We start from the raw sequence: 25029 nt of genomic DNA, 5'->3' as shown, positions 1-25029 counted from the left end.
GCTCTAAAAGAAATCAGGAAGTAAGATAAAAAAATATTACATACTTTTGTTTTATATCAAGTTTTTTGTCTGCTAGCTTTCATCTGAATTTTTATCTGTGGAAGCAATTCAAAATGTATTTTTCTTAGGAAAAGTCTCTCCTTCTTCTGTCTATAATCTTTTAAAATTTTACATGTCAGCAACAAAGTAAAATGTAGGGGCAGTTCCCACTTCTGTTTTTTAAAAAACTCTTAAATTGGGAATAGAAGCATACTTTTTTTTTTTTTGACATTCTGCACAAAGTTAAAGGGTCTTTTTTTTATTATGTGTTACATAGGCAAAATTATTTAAATCAATAAATTTTTAAGGAATTTCACATGTTCTGATTCTTTCCACTGCCAATCACCTTAGTTCCTCCAAAGTCATAATCTTCAAGATAAGATAGCCCTTTCAAAAAGAAGTTTTACTCAATCCACAGTTATCATGTCAGTCAATCCACAATTCTTTCAGTTGGGCTTCTTTGATCCAGTGGAATATGGATACACTTCAAAATTCCCCACCTGTAATCTCTGGGATCCAATTTCCTCAAGCAATTTACTTTAGGACCATGTTTAGGGTCAGGAGATGGATCTGCCTGGTTCTGAATTTTAGACACCCTCTAAACATGCATTAAGTTCAAATCATATTCACTCCTAAGCTATCACACCCTAGAACAGTACAGATCGTTGGGATATGCCAATACCTAAGATAAGAAAGAGTTTGACTGTTAGGTTTTTCAGTTTATTTAGCAGCTCTGTCTTGTAGTTCTTTCCCACGGATCTAACACATAGTTCTATGAGTAAAGGAAACCACATAGTTACTCTATGAAGTGCTTCCAATGATATAGGTTTATAGAAAAAGCCCCATAGGGATAGACCTCAACAGAAGGATACTTTCTCAACAAGAAAAAGAATGATCATTTCAGATCAACAGTTAGCACTATATTTATATAATTATATAGAGCCCCAAATTTTGGGGAAGATGATAAAATTATTATTTATACATGACAGGCCTAACTCAAGAAATAAGAAAAATCTCAAATAAATGGTCTAACTTTACACTTAAAGAAACTAGAAAAAGAAGAACAAATGAATCCCAAAGTTAATAGAAGGAAGAGAAATAAAGATCAGAGTGGAAATAAATGAAATAGAGACTAAAAAGACAATAGAAAAGATCAATGAAACTAAGAGCTGGCTTTTTTGAAAGATAAAACAGACAAACCTTTAGTTAGATTAAAAGAAAAAAAGAGAGGACTAAAATAAATAAAACTATAAATGAAAGAGGAGACATCACAACTGATAAAACAGAAATATTACAAAGGATCATGAGGCTACTGTGAACAATTATATACCAACAAATTGGACAATCTAGAAGAGCTGGATAAATTCCTAGAAACATACAACCTACCAAGACTGAATCATGAAAAAACAGAAAATCTGAACAGACCAGAGATTGAATCAGTAATCAGAAACCTCCCAACAAACAAAAGCCCAGGACCAGATGGCTTCACTGTGAATTCCACCAAACATTCAAAGAAGAATTAATACCAATCCTTCTCAAACTCTTCCAAAAAATAAAAGAGAAATGAACACTTCCAAACTCATTTTACAAAGCCAGAATTACTCTGATACCAAAGCCAAAGACACACAAGAAAAGAAAATTATAGGCCAATGTCCCTGATGAACACAGATACAAAAATCCTCAACAAAGTATCAGCAACCCAAATTAAACAATACATTAGGACTTCCCTGGTGGCACAGTGGTTAAGAATCCACCTGCCAAAGCAGGGGACACAGGTCCAAGCCCTGGTCCGGGAAGATCCCACATTCCACGGAGCAACAAAGCCCATGCACCACCACTACTGAGCCTGCACTCTACAGCCTGCCAGCCACAACTACTGAAGCCCATGTGCCTAGAGCCCATGCTCTGCAACAAGAGAAGCCACCGCAATGAGAAGCCCACACACCACAACGAAGAGTAGCTCCTGCTCACCACAACTAGAGAAAGCCTGTGTGCAGCAACAAAGACCCAATGCAGCCAAAAATAAATAAATAAAATAAATAAATTAAAAAAATACATTAAAAGGATTACATACCATTATCAAGTGAGATTTATTGCAGGGATGCAAGTATGGTTCAACGTGTACAAATCAATCAATGTGATACACCACATTAACAAAATGAAGACTAAAAATCATATGATCATCTCAATGATGCAGAAAAAGCATTTTACAATATTCAACATCAATTTATAATAAAAACTCTCAACAAACTGGGTATGGAGGGAATGTATCTCAACATAATAAAGGCCATATATGACAAACCCAGAGCTAACATCATATTCAATGGTGAAAAGCTGAAAACTTTTCCTCCAAGATCAGGAACAAGACAAGGATGCCCACTCCTGCCATTTTTATTCAACACAGTATTGTAAGTCCTAGCCAGAGCAATTAGGCAAGAAAAGAAATAAAAGCCATCCAAATTTGAAAGGAAGAAATAAAACTGCCTCTATCCATGGAGGATATAATACTATATATGGAAAACCCTAAGGATGCCACCAAAAAACTGTTAGAACTAATAGTCAAATTCAGAAAACTTGTGGGGTACAATTTCAACATACAAAAATCTGTTGTGTTTCTATACACTAATAACAAGCTATGAGAAAGAGAAATTAAGAAAACAATCCCATTACAGTTGCATCAAAAAGAATAAAATACCTAGAAATAAATTTAACCAAGGAGTTGAAAGACCTATAAACTAAAATCTATAAGACAATGATGAAAGAAAGTCACAAATGTAAAGTTATTCCATGCTCATGAACTGGAAGAATCAATATTGTTAAAATGTCCATACTATGCAAAGCAATCTATAGGTTCAATGCAATCCGTTATCAAAATTCCAATGGCATTTTTCACAGAAATAGAACAAACATTCCTAAAATGTGTATTGAAACATAAAAGACCCCAAACAGCCAAAGCAATCTTGGGAAAGAAGTACAAAGCTGGAGGCATCACACTTCCTGATTTTAAATTATAATACAAGATAGAGTAATCAAAACAGTATGGTACTGGCAAAGAACAGACATATAGATCAATGGAACAGAGTGCCCAGAAATAAACCCACACATATACAGTCAATTAATTTATGACAAAGGAGTCAAGAATACACAATGGGGAAAGGACAGTTTCTTCAATAAATGGTGTTGGAAAAATTGGGAGACATGCAAAAGAATGAAACTGGACAAGTCTGGAGCTAAAAAAAAAAAAAAAAAGAATGAAACTGGGCCCCTATATTAAACCATATACAAAAATCAACTCTAAATGGATTAAAGACTTGAATGTAAGACCTGAAACCATAAAACTCCTAGAAGGAAACATGGGGGGGAGGGTAAGCTCCTTGACATTGGTCTTGGCAGCGATTTTTTGATTTGACACCAAAAGCAAAGGCAACAAAAGCAAAAATAAACAAATGGGACTACATCAAACTAAAAGGCTTCTGCACAGTAAAGGAAACCATTAATGAAATGAACAGGCAACCTACAAAATGGGAGAAAATGTTTGCAAATCATATATTGGATAAGGAGTTAATAACCAAAATATATAAACAACTCATATAACTCAACAGCAAGAAAACAAACAATTCAATTAAAAATTGGGCAGAGGACTAAATACAGGCATACCCTGGAGATATTTTGCATTTGGTTACAGACCACTGCAATAAAGTGAATATTACAATAAAGGAAGTCACACGAATTTTTTGGTTTCCCAGTGCATATAAAAGTTACGTTTACAATATATTTAGTATATTAAGTGTGTAATAGCATTATGTCTAAAAAAATGCATACCTTAATTAAAAATACTTTATTGCTAAAAAATGTCAAAAATCATAGATCACCATAACAAATATAATAATAATGAAAAAGTTTGAAAATTGTGAGAACTTCTAAAATGTGACACAGAGATAGGAAGTGAGCAAATGCTATTGGAAAAATGGTGCTGAAAGACTTGCTCAATGCAGGGTTGCCAGAAACCTTCAATTTGCAAGAAAACGCAATATCTGCGAAGTGCAATAAATCGAAGTGCAATAAAATGAGGTATGCCTATAGGCTGTTATCCAAAGAAGACATACAAATGGCCAACAGGTACATGTAGAGGTGATCAATATCACTAATTATCAGGGGAGCACAAATCAAAACAAATGATAGTGCTTGCTCTGACAGCACATATACTAAAATTGGAACAATACAGGGGCTTCCCCAGTGGTGCAGTGGTTAAGAATCCACCTGCCAATGCAGGGGACAGGGGTTCGATCCCTAGTCCGGGAAGATCCCACATGCCGCAGAGCAACTAAGCCCGTGTGCCACAACTACTGAGCCTGCGTTCTAGAGCCCGTGAGCCACAACTACTGAGCCTGCGTGCTGCAACTACTGAAGCCCGCATGCCTAGAGCCTGTGCTCCACAACAAGAGAAGCCACTGCAACGAGAAGGCTGCACACCGCAACGAAGAGTCACCCCCGCTCGCCGCAACTAGAGAAAGCCCATGCGCAGCAACGAAGACCCAACACAGCCAAAAAAAAAAAGAAAAAGAAAATTGGAACAATACAGAAAATATTAGCATGGCCCCTGCACAAGAATGACACACAATTCGTGAAGCATTCCATATTTTTTCAGCATCCTGTAATAAGCCATAATGGAAAAGAATATGAAAAAGAATAAATGTGTGTGTGTGTATAACTGAATCACTTTACTATACACCAGAAACTAACACAGCACTGTAAATCAACTATACTACAATAAAAAATTAAAAACAAAAACAAAACACAATGATATATCACACCTGTTAGAATGGCTATCATCAAAAAGATAAGAGATAACAAGTGTTCTTAAGGATGTGGAGAAAAGGGAACCCTGGTGTATTGTTGGTGGGAACGGAAATTGGTGCAGCCACTATGGAGAATGGGATGGTGGTTGCTCAAAAATTTTTAAATAGAACTACCATATGACCCAGCAATCCCACTTCTGGGTATATATCCAAAGGACTATCTTGAAGAGACATCTGCACTATGTTCACAGCAGCATTGCTTACAATAGCCAGGATATAGAAACAACCTATAAGTCCATCAACAGATGAAGGAATTAAGATGTGGTAAACATATACAATGAAATATTATTCAGCCATGAGAAAGAAGGAAATCTTGCCATTTGTGACATGGATGCACCTTGAGGGCATTATGCTAAGTGAAATAAGACAGAAAAAGACAAATAGTGTATGATATCATTTATATGTGGAATCTAAAAAAGCTAAATTCATAGAAACAGAAACCAGAATCCTGGTTATCAGAGGCTGGGGAGGTGGGGGAAATGGGGAGATGTTGGTCAAAGAGTACCAACTTCCAGTTATAAAATGAATAAGTTCTGGGGATCCAATGTATAGCATCATGATTATAGTTAATAATACTGCATTACTTGAAAGTTGCTAAGAAAGTAAATCTTAAATGTTCTCACCACAAGAAAGAAATGGAAATTATGTGATGGACATGTTATCTAGTGCTATGGTGGTAATCGTTTTGCAATATATAAGTGCATCAAATAAACATGTTGTACACCTTAAACTTACACAGTGTTATATGTTAATTATATCTCAATAAAGCTGGGGGAAAAAAGAGTTCAAAGTAAGGGAGCTAGAAAGAAAATATTATATAAATAAATAAATATATATATGAAATCAACATCTTTCTTATATACCTATAATTGCTTAGAAGACATAAAGAGAAATTAAAGCATTCCATTCATAATAATAAAATAAGCATACATATTGTTAAATATTGTTAAAGGTATTCCTAGGCCATAACTAGGAATAACATTAATATTAACATGACAAATTTATATTAAAATATTATAAAACTTCACTGTGGCAGCCATGTAAATGTACTACTCCGATATCCAAGTGAGAACCTGATGCAAGGTATGCAGTGAGCTGATAAACTCCAGCTGCAGCCTCTTTGGGCTGTGCTGACCTAATCAAGAAGTCACACTTTCCCTGGGCAGCTCCTAGCCAACGACTGAGCAAAGCAGAGTACTCGGGCCTGACCACTTTTGCCCAACCCTCGACTCCTCTGCAGGCAGTCTTTGACAGAGCTTCACATTGGGTTGGCTAAGACTTTCTTAATCTATTCCTACCCAATCCTCCTCCCTTCCTTTTCTCCTTTTGCAGACCTGAGCTACAATGTGGTCTGATGTAGCTACCTACTCCTGCTCGCCCTCCTCTATTTCATAAATGCTCCCCCGCAAAATTTCTTGTACTTCTAACTCCATTTTGATGGCTGCTTACTGATATTGGAAGTTGTCTAAGAAAGCAGACAGTGAGATGGGATTTGGGCATGGGATCAGTCATCACCCATCTCTGAACTACCATGTCAGCAATGCTTTAGTGATATCCCAAGGTTCTAACAGTGTTTTTCACTATCATTGCTTTTCTACAGATTCTGTTGATTCAAAGAGGCTACAGCACCTCTGACCTCAACTTACCTTTTATGAGGGTGGTATTTGACTGTAGCAGCTCCATTATGAATCCTATTTTTAGGCAGGGATTATAGGACTACTCTTCCTCTACCTTATTGACCTAGGGACACAGAAGCCTAACTCTTAGTTCAGCCAATCCCAAATAAGGGAGAAGGAGGGTCTCATAGCCAACCAGAGAGTTATTTTTAGCTTAAAATAGAAGACTCTTCATGATCTGGCCTTTGCGTCTTTATCCGTGTCTCCTATTACTTCACCAATAAGTATTCTTTCACTTCAGCCATCCAAATTCTTGTAATTTCCTAAATGGGTCATGGTATCTCAGGCCTTAACCGTTTCTTAAACATATTGATCCCTTGACCTAGCATAAACCCATTCCTCCAATTCTTCATTTAAAGAACTCCTTTTGGCCTTAAAATACTCTTATTAAGAACACTTCTCTGATTCTTAATTCTTATTTACATGCAATTCCTCTATACTACTATGTCTCTTGTGTATCTTCATACTGTGATCATTAATTCGCAAAGCAGTCTTACAGCTCAACTGCAAGCTCCCGGACGGCAGTGGGCCATGTCTTTTTGGACAATGCATGACACATAATCAAAGGCATTCATTTATTTTCATAATAAAGGACTCTTGGCCACGAAAGTGGTCAACATTCTACTTTAATCTGTTCTTCAGAATGATTTTGCTTTTTGCTAAGATTTACTAGTTTTCGATAAGCTCTTTTCAATTTAGCTGATCTTTCCTGTCTTTTGGAGCACTCAACGTCTATTACTTCTAAGATGCCTCCTGAAGCAACTTGTTAGTTGATTCTTCTCTAATTAAGCCAGGTGATACCACTGTTGTTTCTAACCTGTCAAATTAGAGTGAGTGAATATCCAGCTTTTTCCAATTAACCAACAAAAACTCTGAGTAAATTTCTTGAAAACCTAAGATTATCTTTAACAGCTCTATTGAGATATAATTTACATACCTTTCACCCGTTTAAAGTGTACAGTTAAAAGTTTTTAGAATATTCCCAGAGTTGTACAAGCATCACCACAATACCTTACTCCTTTCTATTGCCAAATAATATTCCATTGTATGGATATACCACATTTATTTATCTATTCATCAGTGATAGATATTTGGATTGTTTCCACCTTTTGACTACTCTGAATATTGCTGCTATGAACATTCATGTACAAGTTTTTGTATGAAAAATATGTCTTTTAAAGAACCCAGACATTTATACCATGATCAATGTGTAGTAAATTAAAGAAGACAGATTCCTTCACAAAGTGGTTTTAAAGAAGCCCCAAACCTCCAATCATTCTCAAACTGCCTACTTTATTCCTCTGAGAAGTCATATTAAGAAAGGAAGTAAGCAGAGGGGGAGAAGATAATTGAATACATAAGACAGGTACTTAGAAAGTAAAAAGAACTCCTATAAATCAATATGAAAAAAATAGAAAATGGGCAAAAGACTTGAAAAGGCACTAGACAAAAGAGGAAATCCAAATTGGCAATGAACATATAAAAAGGTGTTAACTTCATTAGCCATCAGGGAAATGCAAATTAAAAGCACAATACCACTACACACCCAACAGCAAGGCTAGATGAAAAAGAAAACAGAAGTGCTGATGAAGACGTGGAACAACTAGAACACTCAAACACTGCTGGTATGGACGTAAATTGGTACAACCATTTTGGAAAGCTGACTGGCAATATCTGCGAAAGTAGAATATATGCATACCCTTTGACCTACCAATTCCACTCCTAGGTTTATGCTCAAGAGAAAGCAGGCATTTATGTTCACCAAAAGATATGTAAGAGAATGAAGAGTGCTACAATAAACATAATGGTCGAAAATTGGAGACTACTCAAACGTCCCTTAATAGGAAAAAGATAAATTGTGGTATAGTTATAAAATGAAATACTAATGAGAATGAATAAACTACAAATACACACACAATATGGCTCAATATCACAATATAATGTTGACTGGAAGAAGCCAGACACAAAAGAATACATACTGTATATTCCAATTATAGTCAGTCAAAAAACAGACAAAATTAATCTTTGGGGTTAGAAGTTAGAACAGGTGGTTATCTCTGCAGGGAGACAGCAATTGGTCGGGAGAATGAGAGGGACTTCTGGGGTGCTAGTAATTTCTGGTTTTGATCTGGGTGCTGGTTATCTGGTTTGTTCAGTTTGTGAAAATTTTGTGAGACTTTACTTTCTGAAAATACCTTTATTGTACTCTAACAGTTGAATGAGAGTATGGTGGGATTTAGAATTTTAAGTTAAAATAATTTATTCTGAGACCTTTGATGACACTTCCATTGCCGTCTAACTTTCAGAGTTGTTGTTAAAACGTCTGATACTATTCTGATTCCAGACCTTTTGTACAGACTTGTTCTTTGTCCCTGAAAGCCCTTCTCTTTATCCCTGGTGTTGTAAAATTTCATAATGATGAGCTTTGGTGTGGGTCTTATTCACAATGCTCGGTATTTTGGGCCCTTACATCTAGAAACACATGCTCTTCAGTTCTGGGGAAATTTCTTAAATTATTTCTTTGATAATTTCCTCACCTTCATTTCCTTTCTTCTCTATGAAACTATTTTTAGCTGGATATTGGGCCACCTGAATTAATTATCTATTTTCTCATCTTTTCTGTCCTATTCATTTTTTTCCTTCCTCCCTCCCTCTCTTCCTCCTTCCCCCCCCTCACTTCCTCCCTCCCTCCCTCCCTCTTTCTCTCCCTCCCTTCCTTCCTTCTTTCTAACCATCCATCCATCTGTCCATCCATCCACCCATCCATAATTTCTAATCTTTTGGGGAAGTTAGCTTTATCTTCCAAATTTTCTTTGAATTCTTAATTTCTATTACGTATTTTATTTCCAAGATCAACTCCCCATTTTTCCTTCCTTCCTTGGCATCCAAATATTGTTTCATGGATATCACTGTCTTTTGTTACTTTGAGGATGTAATTTTTTGGAATTTTGCTTTTGTTCCTTCCTATTATTTTTCCCTTTAAACTCCTTTTTTATCTTTCTTTTTTTAAAAAATATTTATTTATTTATTTGGTTGTGCCAGGTCTTAGTTGCAGCAGGCAGGCTCCTTAGTTGTGGCATGTGAACTCTAGGTTGCGGCATGCATGTGGGATCTAGTTTCCTGACCAGGGATAGAACCCGGAACCCCTGCATTGGGAGCATGGAGTCTTAACCACTGCACCACCAGGGAGGTCCCCTTTTTTATCTTTCTTGTTTTATTTTTATGTAAGAGGTTTTCCACAAATATCTAGTGCTCTTTGTATGTTTGTTTATATTTAAAAGTGAAGCACTAAAAAAATGCATACTTAGTGGACATCTAAATGGTCTGATACAAGCAAGGTACCTGCCATTTCTTTGGTAGAACCCGAATATCTGAGACTCTAGGTCTTTCCTCTTGGGCTTATCAGTTTCTCCTGAGAAGAATCCTCTATTATCCTATGCTATCAGCATTCTGGGAACCAAGGAATAAAGAAAAGAGAATTGGAGGGGTAGATGGTGGGGTATGGCCTCATCATTCAGCATATATGCTTTCACTTAACCTGTTTTAAGACTAGAGGCTTATTCCTACCCTTTTGCTGTATTTGGCAAACCCGAGTCCAGAGAGTGTCTGATTTAGTTTCTTCCATCTCTTGCTAGGTTGAAGAGGGAAGGGGAATGGATTATAGCTAATTATTCCTGATATAAACCTTCAAGGAATTCTCCCATTTTAAGCCCTTCTCCTTACCCTTGCTTTCAGAGTTAACGAATTTTCTCCAAACACTCAGGCTTTCAAGAATTGTGTAGTTCAAACTGGCCTCCTCTCTACAGGTACTTACATTTCAGCTTTCTCTGCTTTGCTGTCAGTTACCAACCATGTATCAGTTTTTGAGCTTCTAAAAATCTGTTGCTCTCTCTCATTTGCTATTGTCTCTTCTATAGAGTCTCTTTGTGTTTGTTTTTTACATTTATTTTTTTAATGTAAATGTTTTAATGGGATTTAAAAAGGAGTGGATATAAACACATTTACTCTTAATAATTATTTATTGAGCACTCATTATATGCCAGAAGTATTATAGGCCTTGGGGACACAACAGTAATAGAGAAGTATAAAAAACAAACAAAAAAAACATTTCTTTTCTCAGAGAGCTAACATTCTAGTTAAGGGAGACAGATACACAGGTAAAAAAAATAATACAGGTATATCTTACCATCTGAAATTTCACTACTCGAATTCAAGAACCAAACAGATTCGGAAACAGTTCTAGGTAAGTCTCTTGTTATCTTAACGTCTGCTACTATTTATCTGAAACTCAGGAGCTAAGTTGATTAGAATAACAGATATGCCTCAATATTCCAACTAGTCAGAATCAAGAACTTAATAGATTTAGATGACCAGGGATACCTGCATATAAGATTTGGTAGTGATGAGGGCTCTAAAGAAAATAAGGATCAAGAAGGAGGTGTGAGAATGGGCAGGAAGTCAGGGAAGACCTCTCTAACAATACCAACTATGTAGATACCTGAGAAAAAGACAACAACATTTCATGTACAGGGAATCCTAAGTGCAAAGATTCTGAGCTAGGAGTGTGCTTGGCATTTTTGTGGAACAGCAAGGAAGACAGTGTGGCTGGAGTGGACTGAATGAGTGGGAAAGTAATAGGGGATGAAATAAAAGAGGAAGCCAGGAGTCAGCTCATATAGGGCCTACGGACTGTGACAAAGACTTGCCTTTATTCTGAATGAGTTGGGAAACCATTAGAGGCTTTTGAAGGTTGTGTTTCAAAAACACCACTCCATCTGCTAGGTGTAGAACAGATCACGGAGAAGGAGACAAAGTGGAAACAGTGAGACTAGTTATGAGGCTACTGCAATAATCTGGCTGAGAGATTAGAAGCTTAACATAATTCTTTTTGGTGGAAATGGTAAGAAGTAGTCAGATTCTCAATTTATTTTACAAGTAGAAAATAGATTGTGCAGATATGGGGGGTGGAAAGGAAGAACAGTCAAGTATGACTCCAAAGAGTTTGGCCTGATCTAGTGGTAAATTGGAGCTACCATTTTCTGAGAATGAGAAGCCTGGGAGAAGAGCAGGTTAAGCAGGCTGTTGGGAGGGGGTGGATGAGGAAGAAAACAAGTATTTGATTTGTGTAAATTAAATATACAAAATGGACATCCAAGTGGAGATGTAGAAGGGGCAGGTAGATATATGAGTACGGATTTCAGTGGAGAGATCTGGGCCAGAGATAAAAAAAATTGGGACTAGTCACCATATAGCGTGGTGGCTAGATGACATTATTTAGGGAATAAAGGTAGAGAGAAGAGGGGTTTGTGTACTAAACCCTGGATGACTCTATCATTTAGAGGTCAGAGATATGAGAAGGAACAGTTATGTAGAAGAATCAAGAGAGAATAGGGTTTTAGAAGTTAAATAAAGAAAGTATTTTAAGATGGAAGGAGTGAACAAATGTGCCCCATGCTGCTGACAGGTTGAGTAAGAAGAGGTGTGAGATTTGGTCATTGAGTTTGGAAGGATGCAGTCATTGGTCATCAGTCAGTGGAGTGATTGGAGCAAAAGTCTAACAGAAGTGAGTTCAAGGCAAAATGGAAGGAGAAGTGGAGACAGTGAGCACAGACAACTCTTACAAAGGTTTTTCTTTAAAGGGAAACAATAGCTAGAGGGGAATGCGGGGTCATATGAGTTTTTGTTTTTAGATTGGGACATAGGTTTGTATACTGGAAGAAATAGTTCAGTAGGAAAAATCTGATGATACATGATTAAAAAAGAAAGAATAACTGCAAAAGTGAAGTCCCTGAGGAGGCAGGAAAGGATAGGATGAAATACATGAGTAGGTTTTTCTCATTATTTTTCCAGTTACCTGGGAAGAAGGGTGATGGGATTTACCGAACTGAAAAATAACTTTTTAGAAACAAGAGTACATAAAGATTCAATTAGAACTAGAAGTTTATGAGAATTCTTCATCAGGACGGTAAAGATTCACACCCTCCAATTCTCTGATTTTTAATTAGCCTTTACTGAAAAGGATTTATGATATATTTTCTTTCTTAAGAAATTCTTCAATCACAATAAAGTAATTTCAGGACCACAGGTATTTACATGAACCTCTTTTAGTCCTCATGATTCTCCCCTCATATCATTTAGAAATGAAGTAAAGTGAAATAAATGGCTTGATATCTATTTAGGTATATTCCCTTTTCCATCTTTTAAATAACTATTTATACTCTCCGTTTCTCCCATATTTATCTCTAATGTCTTATCATTAGCAGAAATGTTCATCACTAAGCCTCAATATAAATCAATATGGATCTACTTTTAGAAAATAATATCCTAGACTATTTTTATTAACCAATGGAAGAACTAGTTTAAAGTTGCTATTTTCATCACTGTCCAATTTTAAATACAATCTGTGAGAGAAGATGCTTTGCAAGCCCCAGTACTTCCTTTATCCTGAATTTACACTGACTTTTTAGTCTTTGTGGGCTTCTAATAGATATTAAAAAAATCAAAGCTGATGCAGCCAGATGATCTGAAAACAAGTAACCATGGTAACATAAATAATACCTTCCAATGACCACCAACTCAGCACACCTGGAAAGCTCAGGAATGTTGTAACAAAAGAAACAAAAGGGGTGGTAGACAACTATATTTGCAGGCTTTAGAGACTAACACCAGAAACTGAATAGAGATTTGAATTCTAGACTGCCAGAATCAACAGTTGAAGATTGGAAAGAAAGCAGTCTTTCTAAACCAACAACAGAATTTTGTACTACGTTCCCCTTATTATTAGTTTTTAAGATACGAGCGTAATAGTTACTTCCATTTTTTAGTCTGTCTCCTCATTTAGCATTATCCATTCATTGCTTCATGGTGCTTCTATCATGTCCAAAATCCTCTAAATTTGGGTGAAACTTAAGAAATTGCCAAGTTATAGCCATGGGGGAAAAAAAAAAGGTGGGAAAGAATACTTAATAATCACCACCCTAATTAGCCTGAAAAACAGCAATATTAAAAGAAAAAAACCCATAAGGGGAACAATGATGTTAATTACCAGTATTATTCACATATATTTATCACTGACTGTGTTCTAAGTCTCTGAAATTCTAGGGGTATGTTTCCTCAGAGAAAGTCTAGAGAATGAGTTCTTGATTTTTCATTTGCATTGTGACTTTAACTCCCAAGCAGAAATGACAAAGGGTACTGGTTAGCCCTAACTGCAAGAAAACCACAGTAATTTCAACTGTACTCCTGTTTTTAGCTTAACAGCATTAATAAAAGTGTTCATCATAAAATCTACCAATACTTGTTTTATAGTAACAATAGTTAACTGAAGATCACATTATTGTAATTTATTAATTCTTTACTTGGGACAAATAGCTCACCTGGGACAAAAAATTCTGTTGGCATAAACCAATGAAACTCCAAATGAAATCCCAAGCGAATAGCCTTCAAGGTGACAAGAAAAATCAAGTAGAGAACGGACACTGTGCCTGTAAGGAAAAATTCAGAAACCATTTATCAAGTTTGTTTTACAGACTATTTCAAAATCAAGTTTTGTTTCTACATTCTCAGCATAGTTTGGAAAATTATTACCTTTGTTGTTTATGCCCACTAAAACCCAGGTAAGATCTAAAGAACAGAAACAAGCTATGTGAGATATCAAAAAACAAAGCAAAAAACTACGTAGTAGGCCTAAGAACTTAGGAGCTGAGTTTAGTGGAAGATACATGCAGAGAGTCCATTATAAACTTGTAAGGTTACATAGGAGAGAAAAAACAACCTGAAACTGACTCTTATTCTTTGTATTGAAAGTATTAGAGGGGAATTCCCTGGCGGTCCAGTGGTTAGGACTTCTCGCTTTCACTGCTGAGAGCCAGGTTCAATTGCTGGTCGGGGAACTTCAAGATCCTGCAAGCTGTGTGGCATGGCCAAAAAATAAAGAAATAAATAAAAAATTTAAAAATGAAAAGGAACGGGTAAAATTAACTTTAAAAAAAAGTATTAGAGACAGTCAATAAGTTGGAAAAGTCTGTCAAAATATTTAGTGTAAGAAAGAAAGTAAAGAAAGAAAAGTAGTAAATGTGAATCATAAACTTATTTGAGAAAGGCAATAAGCCACATAATCCATGAACAATCTGATCTACTATCTAGATGAAGTTTTGATTGAGCAGTACTACTTGCTAGATGGAAAGATTCCAGATTCCATTCACTGTGTAAAGTAAATGCCCGCTTTATGCAGGGTAAAGTGGCATTCAGAATTTCAGGATTTTTTAGTAGTCTAGATGTTAGAGGATTTAAGGAATTAAGTCCAGTCATTATGGAGTAGAGTCAAGAAATCCAGAAAGATTTCTAGAGGAATTAGATTCTAATTTCTCTAAAGAAGCTATATGTAGTTTTAAAAGGGAAAGTACCAAGGAAAAGGGCAAAAGAAAAATATCCTTAAGGAGGTAGAGAATAACTAACCTGGTTAGAAGCCTAGTGATTGTTTTGCCCAACTGAGCAAATCCTTCTATAAGTTTACATGCTAACTTTTAAAGATCTGTTCCATGGGAAAGTAGGCAAGCAAATCAGGAAACCACAAATGAGCTATATAAGCTCTTACTGTGGGTTTGGAGGTTAGCTGATTCAGAAAGGATGAATACAAGAGGCTAAAGCTTATATAACCACAATTCTTCATTTTCTGTGTGTGTCTGTGGTAGTCAGTCTTACAGTGAATCCTGTTGTGAGGCAGAGGTACAGAGAAATATCCTTACCTCCTCCTTTGGTCTTCTGAAAACCCAAAGCCACCTCCTTGATGTGATGAGTAATCTAATTATTTCATACTCCAGGCCGCCTACCAAGAGGTCAGAACTATAGGGAGGAGGTGAAATCCTATTATCTATTTAGGTTATCAATTCTTTATGAATGATATCCTTGTCTTTAGTTAACCAGATCTGAGCTTTCATAGGGGTTCCTTTTCTAAAACAGGTCTCACAAAAAGAAGTCTGTCTCTTTAAGGAGGCAATAGTGCTCTAAGAAAGAAAAAGCACAGAGGAAGAGAGCAGAAGCAGAATAAACCTTAGGAGCTTCAGCTAGAGAACAATATCCCAGGCTGAAAGTCAAGTGATAATTTTGTGCGATACTCTTAAATAGATACTGTAGGAAAAAAATATTCCATAACCTCCCTTAGTAAGTTATAATATTTCCAACCCTTAGACTTGAGAATTCCTAAAATATCCACTTTGGATCTCTCCTGCTGAAATCGTAGTCTACTTCCTCTAGCTGTTCTCTTAGAGGAAATGAGGGATAGTTGTTCAGTAAGGATAGAATGGAAACCCCAGCAACTCATCCTTTTTTTTCTTTATTTTAATTTGGTTGAACCGGGTCTTAGCTGTGGGAGTTGGGCTCCTTAGCTGTGCCTTGAGGGCACCTTAGTTGCAGCAGGCGGGATACTTAGTTGTGGCATGCAAACTCTCAGTTGCAGCATGCATGTGGGATCTAGTTCCCTGACCAGGGATCAAACCCAGGCCCCCTGCATTGGCAGCGCGGAGTCTTATCCACTGTGCCACCAGGTAAGTCCTTTTTTTTTTTTTTAATGCACCCAGCAACTCATCTTAAAAAGGGACTTGGACTTGAAATGATCATCTATATTTTTCTTTTTTTTTAAAAAGATTTTTTTTGATGTGGACCATTTTTAAAGTCTTTATTGAATTTGTTACAATACTGCTTCTGTTTTATGTTTTGGTTTTTTGGCTGCGAGGCATGTGGGATCTTAGCTCCCCCACCAGGGGTTGAACCTGCTCCCCCTGCACAGGAAGGTGAATTCTTAACCACTGGACTGCCAGGAAAGAGCCCATCTATATTTTTCTCTCTTCCAAACTCCATTAAGAAAACCAAAAAGCAGGGTAACATATGCATGAACAAATTAAACATAGATGAACAGGCCTGGAAGGTAACTATTGATATTTCCCCAGTCAGACCATATTTCCACAGAATCCAGCATGTATTCTACTACACAGAGGCTCTATAACACAGTGCCTTGGCTTACCTAGGATATTAAATTTTGAAAAAAATGAAGGAGATTTGAAATTAAGCAGTGGCAGGAGGAGCCCTATGAGGTAAAAGGGCACTGTCTTGGACTTATTCCACCACTTTTCAAACTGCTGGAGTCCCGAGTCATTGGTGTAGAAAATCATAGAGCCATTGTCAGGATGGTCACCACTCCTGGCACTTGGACAAATCACTGCAATAGGGAAGCAACAGATTAGAGAAGGCAACAAAGAACAGAAAATGACTACCCCCAAGACTGACACTTGTTCTGCCAACCTCAATTTTTACCATGAATGCTAAGTTTCTTTTTTCTGGAAAAAAATAGAGGGTTATATTTAGGTATATCATGAATCTTTTTTATTTATTTTTATTACTTATTTTAATTGAAGTATAGTTGATTTACAGTGTTGTGTTAGTTTCAGGTATACAACAATGTGATTCAGTTATTTATATATTTATATATTCTTTTTCAGATTCTTTTCCACAATAGGTTATTACAAGATACTGAATACAGTTCCCTGTGCTATACAGTATGTCCTTGTTATCTATTTTATATATAGTTATATTAGAAACCTTTTACCTATAAATAATTAAAGGTAGGAGAATGTTAGAAAACTTTGAGGTATAGCCTTAATTTCTACTGGAAATTATAAAATTATCCTACCAGATATCCTTTGGTCCCATTGCTAGAGAGAAAATACTGGGTTGGATGATATTTGATCCTATTTATATAATAATATAAGAAATATCATACAGGTAATTGTTCACTGTGTTAATAACCCACACAAAGGCCAAAGAACAGGTTTCTTCTAACAATAAACAAAATCTCTGGGTTTGGAATAAAAAGTGGACACCATCAAAACATCTGCCACGGTATTGCCAAAATCTAATTATTGCTTATAGCTTAAGAATCTTGAATTCCAGCAATCCAGAGTAATTGTCCTGGATGTTTATCACACCTTATAGCAGCTTAAGAGCCCAGATGATATCCAGAGAACTGGGAAGCGAGTAAAACGTATTTTTCCTAACACTGATCTTCTGTTAGCAGAGAGAATACAAATCATTCTCACTGTGTTTCTAGTTTCATAATAGTACTTTTTCTAATAATCAGCTCTTTGTAAAGAATGTTTAATGCTAGTGAAAAATGCTGACAAACAATTTTATTCTCTATCCGTTATTTTGCATACCACAAAGCCAAAAATTTTCTTTCACCTTCTTTCTTAGCACTTTAACATGCACATTTTTCTTCTATGCTCTGGAAAGAAGTAAATTAACTTGAATTTTTCTTGTGCTAATAATTACAGTGGTAAAGGGCACAGGCTGTGGAAGTATATTGACTGAATAAAGAATCTCGACCCTGTCACTTAATAGTTATGTAACCTTGGGCAAATCACTAACTTCTCTGTACCTTGGTTTCTGCACAGAAAATGAGAGAAAAGATCTACCTTATGGAGTTGCTGTAAAATATTTAGAACAATGCCTGCACACAGTAAGTATCCAATAAATGTCAGCTGTAATTTTTAATATTAACTGAGATGGATTGTTTCATACTCTATTTAATACACTGTTCAAAATAAACCAAAGAATCAAGAAGTGCTACTATCAACATATCACTATGCAAAGTAAACTGACTTTGCTGATGGTGCTCTCCAAATTATCACTGTAATTGTGATATTTATGGACTCAACAATGAACTCTCTAGTGAAGAAATCCTATTAGATATTAATGAACTAGTTTTATCAATTGATATCAGAATAGCTATAGTAAAATGAATTTCTCTTTTAAGACAAGTATGTTACTTGGTCTTCTGAAAATTCTGAGGTAAGGAACAGGGTGCAAGAGATATATGTTTAAATTATAAAATACTTCAGTAAAATACTTCAGTATAATTATTGAAAAGTGTGTATGTGTGTGTTCACAGAAATAAAAGCTGATACTTCACTCATTTTCTAGTGTTAACAGATGACAGGTTAATCAGTTTAATCAAGGGGTAAAATAAGACACTGAATAGAAAACATGGGAATGTACACTTTATGAGAGGAGAAACTCTTGTCTGTCCATTATATCCCAGAGCCTAGAACAGTTCCTCACAGGCAACAAGCTTAATAAATATGCATTGAATGAATTGTCCTCTTAGTGATCAATGTGTACCTCCATCAAAATGCTATGAATTCAGTATCTTTGAAACTTAAACACATAAAAGCTTTAGGTGATGTTAGTTACACTGTTAACCAGGTTATGTTAGCTTTTCTATTCACTTTTCCTATGATTGCCATATTGGATAAACCCATAGGCCACAAACGTTTATTTTTAATAAATTAATTAAAAGAAATTTTCTAAGAAATTAAGGGGTTTTTTTTGACAAATCTTTAATTTATTTTTCTGTATTTACTAACCTTGGTTCATTATTAGGAAATTTAGGGCACAGATTTGTATATCTTAAATATTACTAACTAAAACAATAAATGTCTAAAACTAAGTTAACAAACTGAGAACTATGGTTCTAGACTTCCAAAACAATTAGCAGTGATATACGTTCTTCAAAATATGTATTGATCATAGGCAAATATGGATACTATAGATGTGAGCTGTAACTGTGAATTGAATAATATGAACTAAATGTTGTTTAGCTCACATTAACACAAAATTTTGTGGAGTTTTTCTTTTCTTTTTTTTTTCAACATACTGACTGCCAACAATTTAATAGTGGCTTACTTAACATAATGATTTTATGCTGGTCATTTACCTAAAATAAAGTTATAGGTTAAATCATTTTTGAAGCGAGGTGACGAATAAAGAAACAAGCCAAACTTTCAATTCCAAACTACTTACCAGGGTTGCTATCGTTGGTACTCAGTATAGCATCTGTGTCATTAATGTGATGAATAAAGTCTAAAAATTAAGGGGAAAATATAGTTTAATACTGAATGAAAGATGCTAAATCAATCACCCTCTAAAGTCTTTTACCTATAAAAATCTTTTAAGATCTACTGTGTGGTAATATTACCTAGTACACCGAACAAAGGCTACTTCACTGTTAACATAGCTTTACCTTCTTCAGCTTTCTCTACTTATGGGAAAAATGTCATTGGTGTCACAGTCCCACTGTGTTTTACATGATTGAAGATTTTTTTTAAAAACTACCCACAAGGCTGAATTTAGTTAAAAGCCCTGGAATAAAGACAGTGTGCACAATTTTTTTTACATATACGGACACTAATTTATATAAGTATAGTTACATCTTATATAATAAAGTTCTAAAGTCTGCAAAAGGGGTAAAGCCAGTACTCATAACAGCTGAGCTTATCTGGAAAATCACTTAAAGTTTTTACAAAGTATAGGACGTGCTATTATAAACTGAAGGCTATATAGTAATTATTGCTCACAAGCACCATTAAGTAATACTAAAAGAAGTAGCAAAACAAAAAGCTAATGCAGATACCTGAGCATTCATGTCATTCTACAGTGAATGAGAGAATGGGTGAAGAATATGTTTTTACTTGCCTGAGGGAATTTACTTTATTCTGTTTGATGTTAACCTTTTATAACCTTAGTAAGCATTAATAAAAGTAATGTAAAACTTAAAAATAGGATGGTAAAAAATGTTGGATTAAATTTTAAGGTCATAAAGTAAGTTAAATATGTGAATTATTCATCTCCATTGTACGCCTCTCAAGACAGAATGAAAGAAGTAGTCTAGTGCTCTAGGTTTTTACAGTTATCTCCAGGGCTTACTACCGATTAAAGATCGGAAGTTATGACTCTTTAAGGAATTCCTGGTGCCAAAGACTTACATAACACTAGTAAAACCTTGATACCAAGTATACTGGGTTGAATAGTATTCTCCCCAAATCCATATCCACCAGGAAACTTAGAATGTGACCATATTTGGAAACAGACTCTATGTAGAGATAATCAAGTTAACATTAGGTTATACTGGATTAGGATAGGCCCTAAATTAAGTGACTGGTGTCTTTAATAAGAACAGGAAATTTTGGACACAGAGACACTGAGGGGAGATGGCCATGTGAAGGCAGAAGCCGAAATTGGAGTGATACAGCTACAACTCAAGGAATACCAAGGACTGCCAGCAGTCGATCATCAGAAACTAGAAAGAGGCAAGGAAGGCTTCTTCCCTAAAGGCTTCAGAGGGAGCAGAGAGCCCTACAGATACTTTGATTTTGGACTTCTAGTCTCCAGGACTGTGGGAGAGAACAAATTTCTCTTGTTTTAAGCCAGTTTATGGTAATTTGTTACAGCAGCCCTAATACATCAAGGCTCAATGAGGACAGTGTGAGAAAGAAAAACTCTAGGCCACTATCTCTTATGAAGAGACACAAAAGTTCTAAATAAAATATTACTCCCACTCCTCCCAAAAGTAAACTGAATCCAGTAAGAAAATTTTAAATATACATCATGACTTACAAACTAATTTAAGTTATCCCAGAATATAAGTATGATTTAAATATTATAAAATGTATTCCTTTAATTATCCATATTAACAATTTAAAGGAGAAAAGCTTTACAATCATTTCAAGAGATGTAGATTAAGTATTTAATAAAATCCAGCACACATTAATAAAAATGCATAAGAAAACAATAGGCTGGAACATCTCTGAATTACTAAAGGGTACAACCCTTTGATCCTACAACTAATGCAATATGTAATGGTGAAACATTAGAAAGATTTCCTCAGGAACAATATAAGGATGTCTACCAGCACTGCATCCATACAAATTTACAGTTTAAAAAAAGATAAATATACCTATATGTGTATATATGTAAACATATATACATGTGTGCATGTGCCTGTGTGTATATATGTATGTATGTACATATTAAATATAAATGAATGCATACAGATATGAATCATTCAAAAAATAATAACTAGAGGAAGAACTTTTCACTATTCATAGATGACATAACTACCTAAATAGAAAATCGAAAGTGAATCTACAAAATTATAAGCAATAAGAGTTCAACACATTTACTAGATTCAAGATAAATATTAAAAAATTAATTAGGTTATTTTATTATAACAGCAACAAATAATCTTAATTTTTTATAATTAAAAACTATATCACAAGAAGCAAGAAAAACTACAATTCTGCAGCCTGTGGAAGGAAAACCACATTCACAGAAAGACAGACGAACGAAAAGGCAGAGGACTATGTACCAGATGAAGGAACAAGAAAAACCCTCAGAAAAACAACTAAGTGAAGTGGAGCTAGGCAACCTTCCAGAAAAAGAATTCAGAATAATGATAGTGAAGATGATCCAGGAGCTTGGAAAAAGAATGGAGGCATAGATCGAGAAGATGCAAGAAATGTTTAACAAAGACCTAGAAGAACTGAAGAACAAACACCTAGAAGAATTAAAGAACAAACAGAGATGAACAATACAATAACTGAAATGAAAAATACACTAGAAGGAATCAATAGCAGAATAACTGAGGCAGAAGAATGGATAAGTGGCCTGGAAGACAGAATGGTGGAATTCACTGCCGTGGAAGAGAATAAAGAAAAAAGAATGAAAAGAAATGAAGACAGCCTAAGAAACCTCTGGGACAACATTAAACGCAACAACATTCACATTATAGGGGTCCCAGAAGAAGAAGAAAGAGAGAAAGGACCCAAGAAAATATTCGAAGAGATTACAGTCGAAAACTTCCCTAACATGGGAAAGGAAATAGCCCCCAAGTCCAGGAAGTGCAGAGAGTCCCAGACAGGATAACCCCAAGGAGAAAGACGCCAAGACACATAGTAATCAAATTGACAAAAATTAAAGACAAAGAAAAATTATTAAAAGCAACTAGGGAAAAACGACAAATAACATACAAGGGAACTCCCATAACGTTAACAGCTGATTTCTCAGTAGAAACTCTACCAGCTAGAATGGAGTGGCACATTGTATTTAAAGTGATGAAAGGGAAGAACCTACAACCAAGATTACTCTACCCAGCAAGGATCTCATTCAGATTGACAGAGAAATCAAAAGCTTTACAGAAAAGCAGAAGCTGAGATAATTCAGCACCACAAAATCAACTCTCCAACAAATGCTAAAGGAACTTCTCTAAGTGGGAAACATAAGACAAGACAGGGACCTACAAAAACAAACCCAAAACAATCGAGAAAATGGTAATAGGAACATACATATTTGATAATTACTATAAATGTGAATGGATTAAATGCTCCAACCGAAAACACAGGCTCGCTGAATGGATACAAAAACAAGACCCATATATACGGTATCTACAAGAGACCCACTTCAGACCTAGGGACACATACAGACTGAAGGTGACGGGATGCAAAAAGATATTCCATGCAAATGGAAATCAAAAGAAAGCTGGAGTAGCAATACTCATATTAGATAAAATAGACTTTAAAATAAAGAATGTTACAAGAGACAAGGAAGGACACTACATAATGATCAAGGGATCAATCCAAGAAGAAGATATAACAATTATAAATATATATGCACCCAACAGAGGAGGACCTCAATACATAAGGCAAATGCTAACCGCTATAAAAGATGAAATCGACAGCAACACAATCATAGTGGGGGACTTTAACACCTCACTTACACCAATGGACAGATCATCCAGACAGAAAATTAATAAGGAAACACAAGCTTTAAATGACACAATAGGCCAGACAGATTTAATTGACATTTATAGGACATTCCATCCGAAACCAGCAGATTACACTTTCTTCTCAAGTGCACACGGAACATTCTCCTGGATAGATCACATCTTGGGTCAGAGATCAAGCCTCAGTAAATTTAAGAAAATTGAAATTATATCAAGCATCTTTTCCGACCACAACGCTGTGAGATTAGAAATAAATTACAGGGAAAAAAATGTAAAAAACACAAACAGGACTTCCCTGGTGGTACAGTGGTTAACAATCCATCTGGCAATGCAGGAGACATGGGTTCGAGCCCTGGTCGGGGAAGATCCCATATGCCGTGGAGCAACTAACCCGTGAGCCACAACTACTGAGCCTGCGCTCTAGAGCCCATGAGCCACAACTACTGAGCCTGTGTGCCACAACTACTGAGTCTGCGCTCTAGAGCACATGCTATGCAACAAGAGAAGCCACTGCAATAAGAAGCCCACACACCACAACGAAGAGTAGTCCCTGCTCTCCGCAACTAGAGAAAGCCTGCACACAGCAACGAAGACCCAATGCTGCCAAAAATAAATAAAATAAATAAATTAAAAAGAAAAAACACAAACACATGGAGGCTAAACAATACGTTACTAAAAAAACAAGAGATCACTGAAGAAACCAAAGAGAAAATCAAAAAATACCTAGAGACAAATGACAATGAAAACACGATGGCCCAAAACCTATGGGATATAGCAAAAGCAGTTCTAAGAGGGAAGTTTATAGCACTACAATCCTACCTCAAGAAACAAGAAAAATCTCAAGTAAACAATCTAACCTTACACCTAAAAGAACTAGAGAAAGAAGAACAAACAAAATCCAAAATCAGTAGAAGAAAAGAAATCATAAAAATCAGAGCAGAAATAAATGAAATAGAAACAAAGAAAACAATAGCAAAGATAAATAAAACTAAAAGCTGATTCTTTGAGAAGATAAACAAAATTGAAAAACCTTTAGCCAGACTCATCAAGAAAAAGAGGGAGAGGACTCAAATCAATAAAATTAGAAATGAAAAGGGAGAAGTTACAAGGGACACCACAGAAATACAAAGCATCATAAGAGACTACTACAAACAAATCTATGCCAATAAAATGGACAACCTGGAAGAAATGGACAAATTCTTAGAAAAGTATAACCTTCCAAGACTGAACCAGGAAGAAATAGAAATATGACAGACCAAGCACAAGTAATGAAATTGAAACTGTGATTAAAAATCTTGCAACAAACAAACAAAACTCCAGGCTTCACAGATGAATTCTATGAAACATTTAGAGAAGAGCTAACACCCATCCTTCTCAAACTCTTCCAAAAAACTGCAGAGGAAGAACACTCCCAAACTCATTCTACGAAGCCACCATCACTCTGAGACCAAATCCAGAGAGAGATACTACAAAAAAGGAAAAGTACAGACCCATATCACTGATGAATATAGATGCAAAAATCCTCAACAAATTACTAGCAAACAGAATCCAACAACACATTAAAAGGATCATACACCATGATCAAGTGGGATTTATCCCAGGGATGCAAGGATTCTTCAGTATACGCAAATCAATCAATGTGATACACCATATTAACAAATTGAAGAATAAAAACCATATGATCATCTCAACAGATGCAGAAAAAGCTTTTGACAAAATTCAACACCCATTTATGATAAAAACTCTGCAGAAAGTGGGCATAGAGGGAACCTACCTCAACATAATAAAGGCCATATACGACAAACCCACAGCAAACATCATTCTCAATGGTGAAAAACTGAAA

General features: G+C 35.7%; 1 protein-coding gene across 9 annotated transcripts in view; it reads right to left on the bottom strand.

Annotated features, from left to right (window-relative positions):
- The window catches only part of SLC38A9 (solute carrier family 38 member 9), a 112285-nt gene that overhangs the window by 32892 nt on the left and 54364 nt on the right, over positions 1 to 25029 (bottom strand). For all 9 annotated transcript variants that reach the window (XR_014262381.1, XM_082457598.1, XM_082457597.1 and 6 more), the window contains 3 exons: positions 19430 to 19489; positions 16596 to 16790; positions 13951 to 14058 (listed from right to left, as the gene is read on the bottom strand). Coding sequence is in view for 8 of the 9 variants with exons in the window: in XM_082457598.1 (XP_082313724.1) it covers positions 13951 to 14058; positions 16596 to 16790; positions 19430 to 19489 (363 nt within the window). In the remaining variant the exon portion in view is untranslated. The remainder of the gene's footprint in view (positions 1 to 13950; positions 14059 to 16595; positions 16791 to 19429; positions 19490 to 25029) is intronic.

The sequence above is a fragment of the Balaenoptera physalus genome (genome assembly GCF_965194825.1).
Source record: "Balaenoptera physalus genome assembly, chromosome: 3".
In the NCBI taxonomy this organism is placed as follows: Eukaryota; Metazoa; Chordata; class Mammalia; order Artiodactyla; family Balaenopteridae; genus Balaenoptera; species Balaenoptera physalus.
Note: the sequence above shows the minus strand (reverse complement) of the source record. Positions and strands in the feature narration are given on the sequence as shown.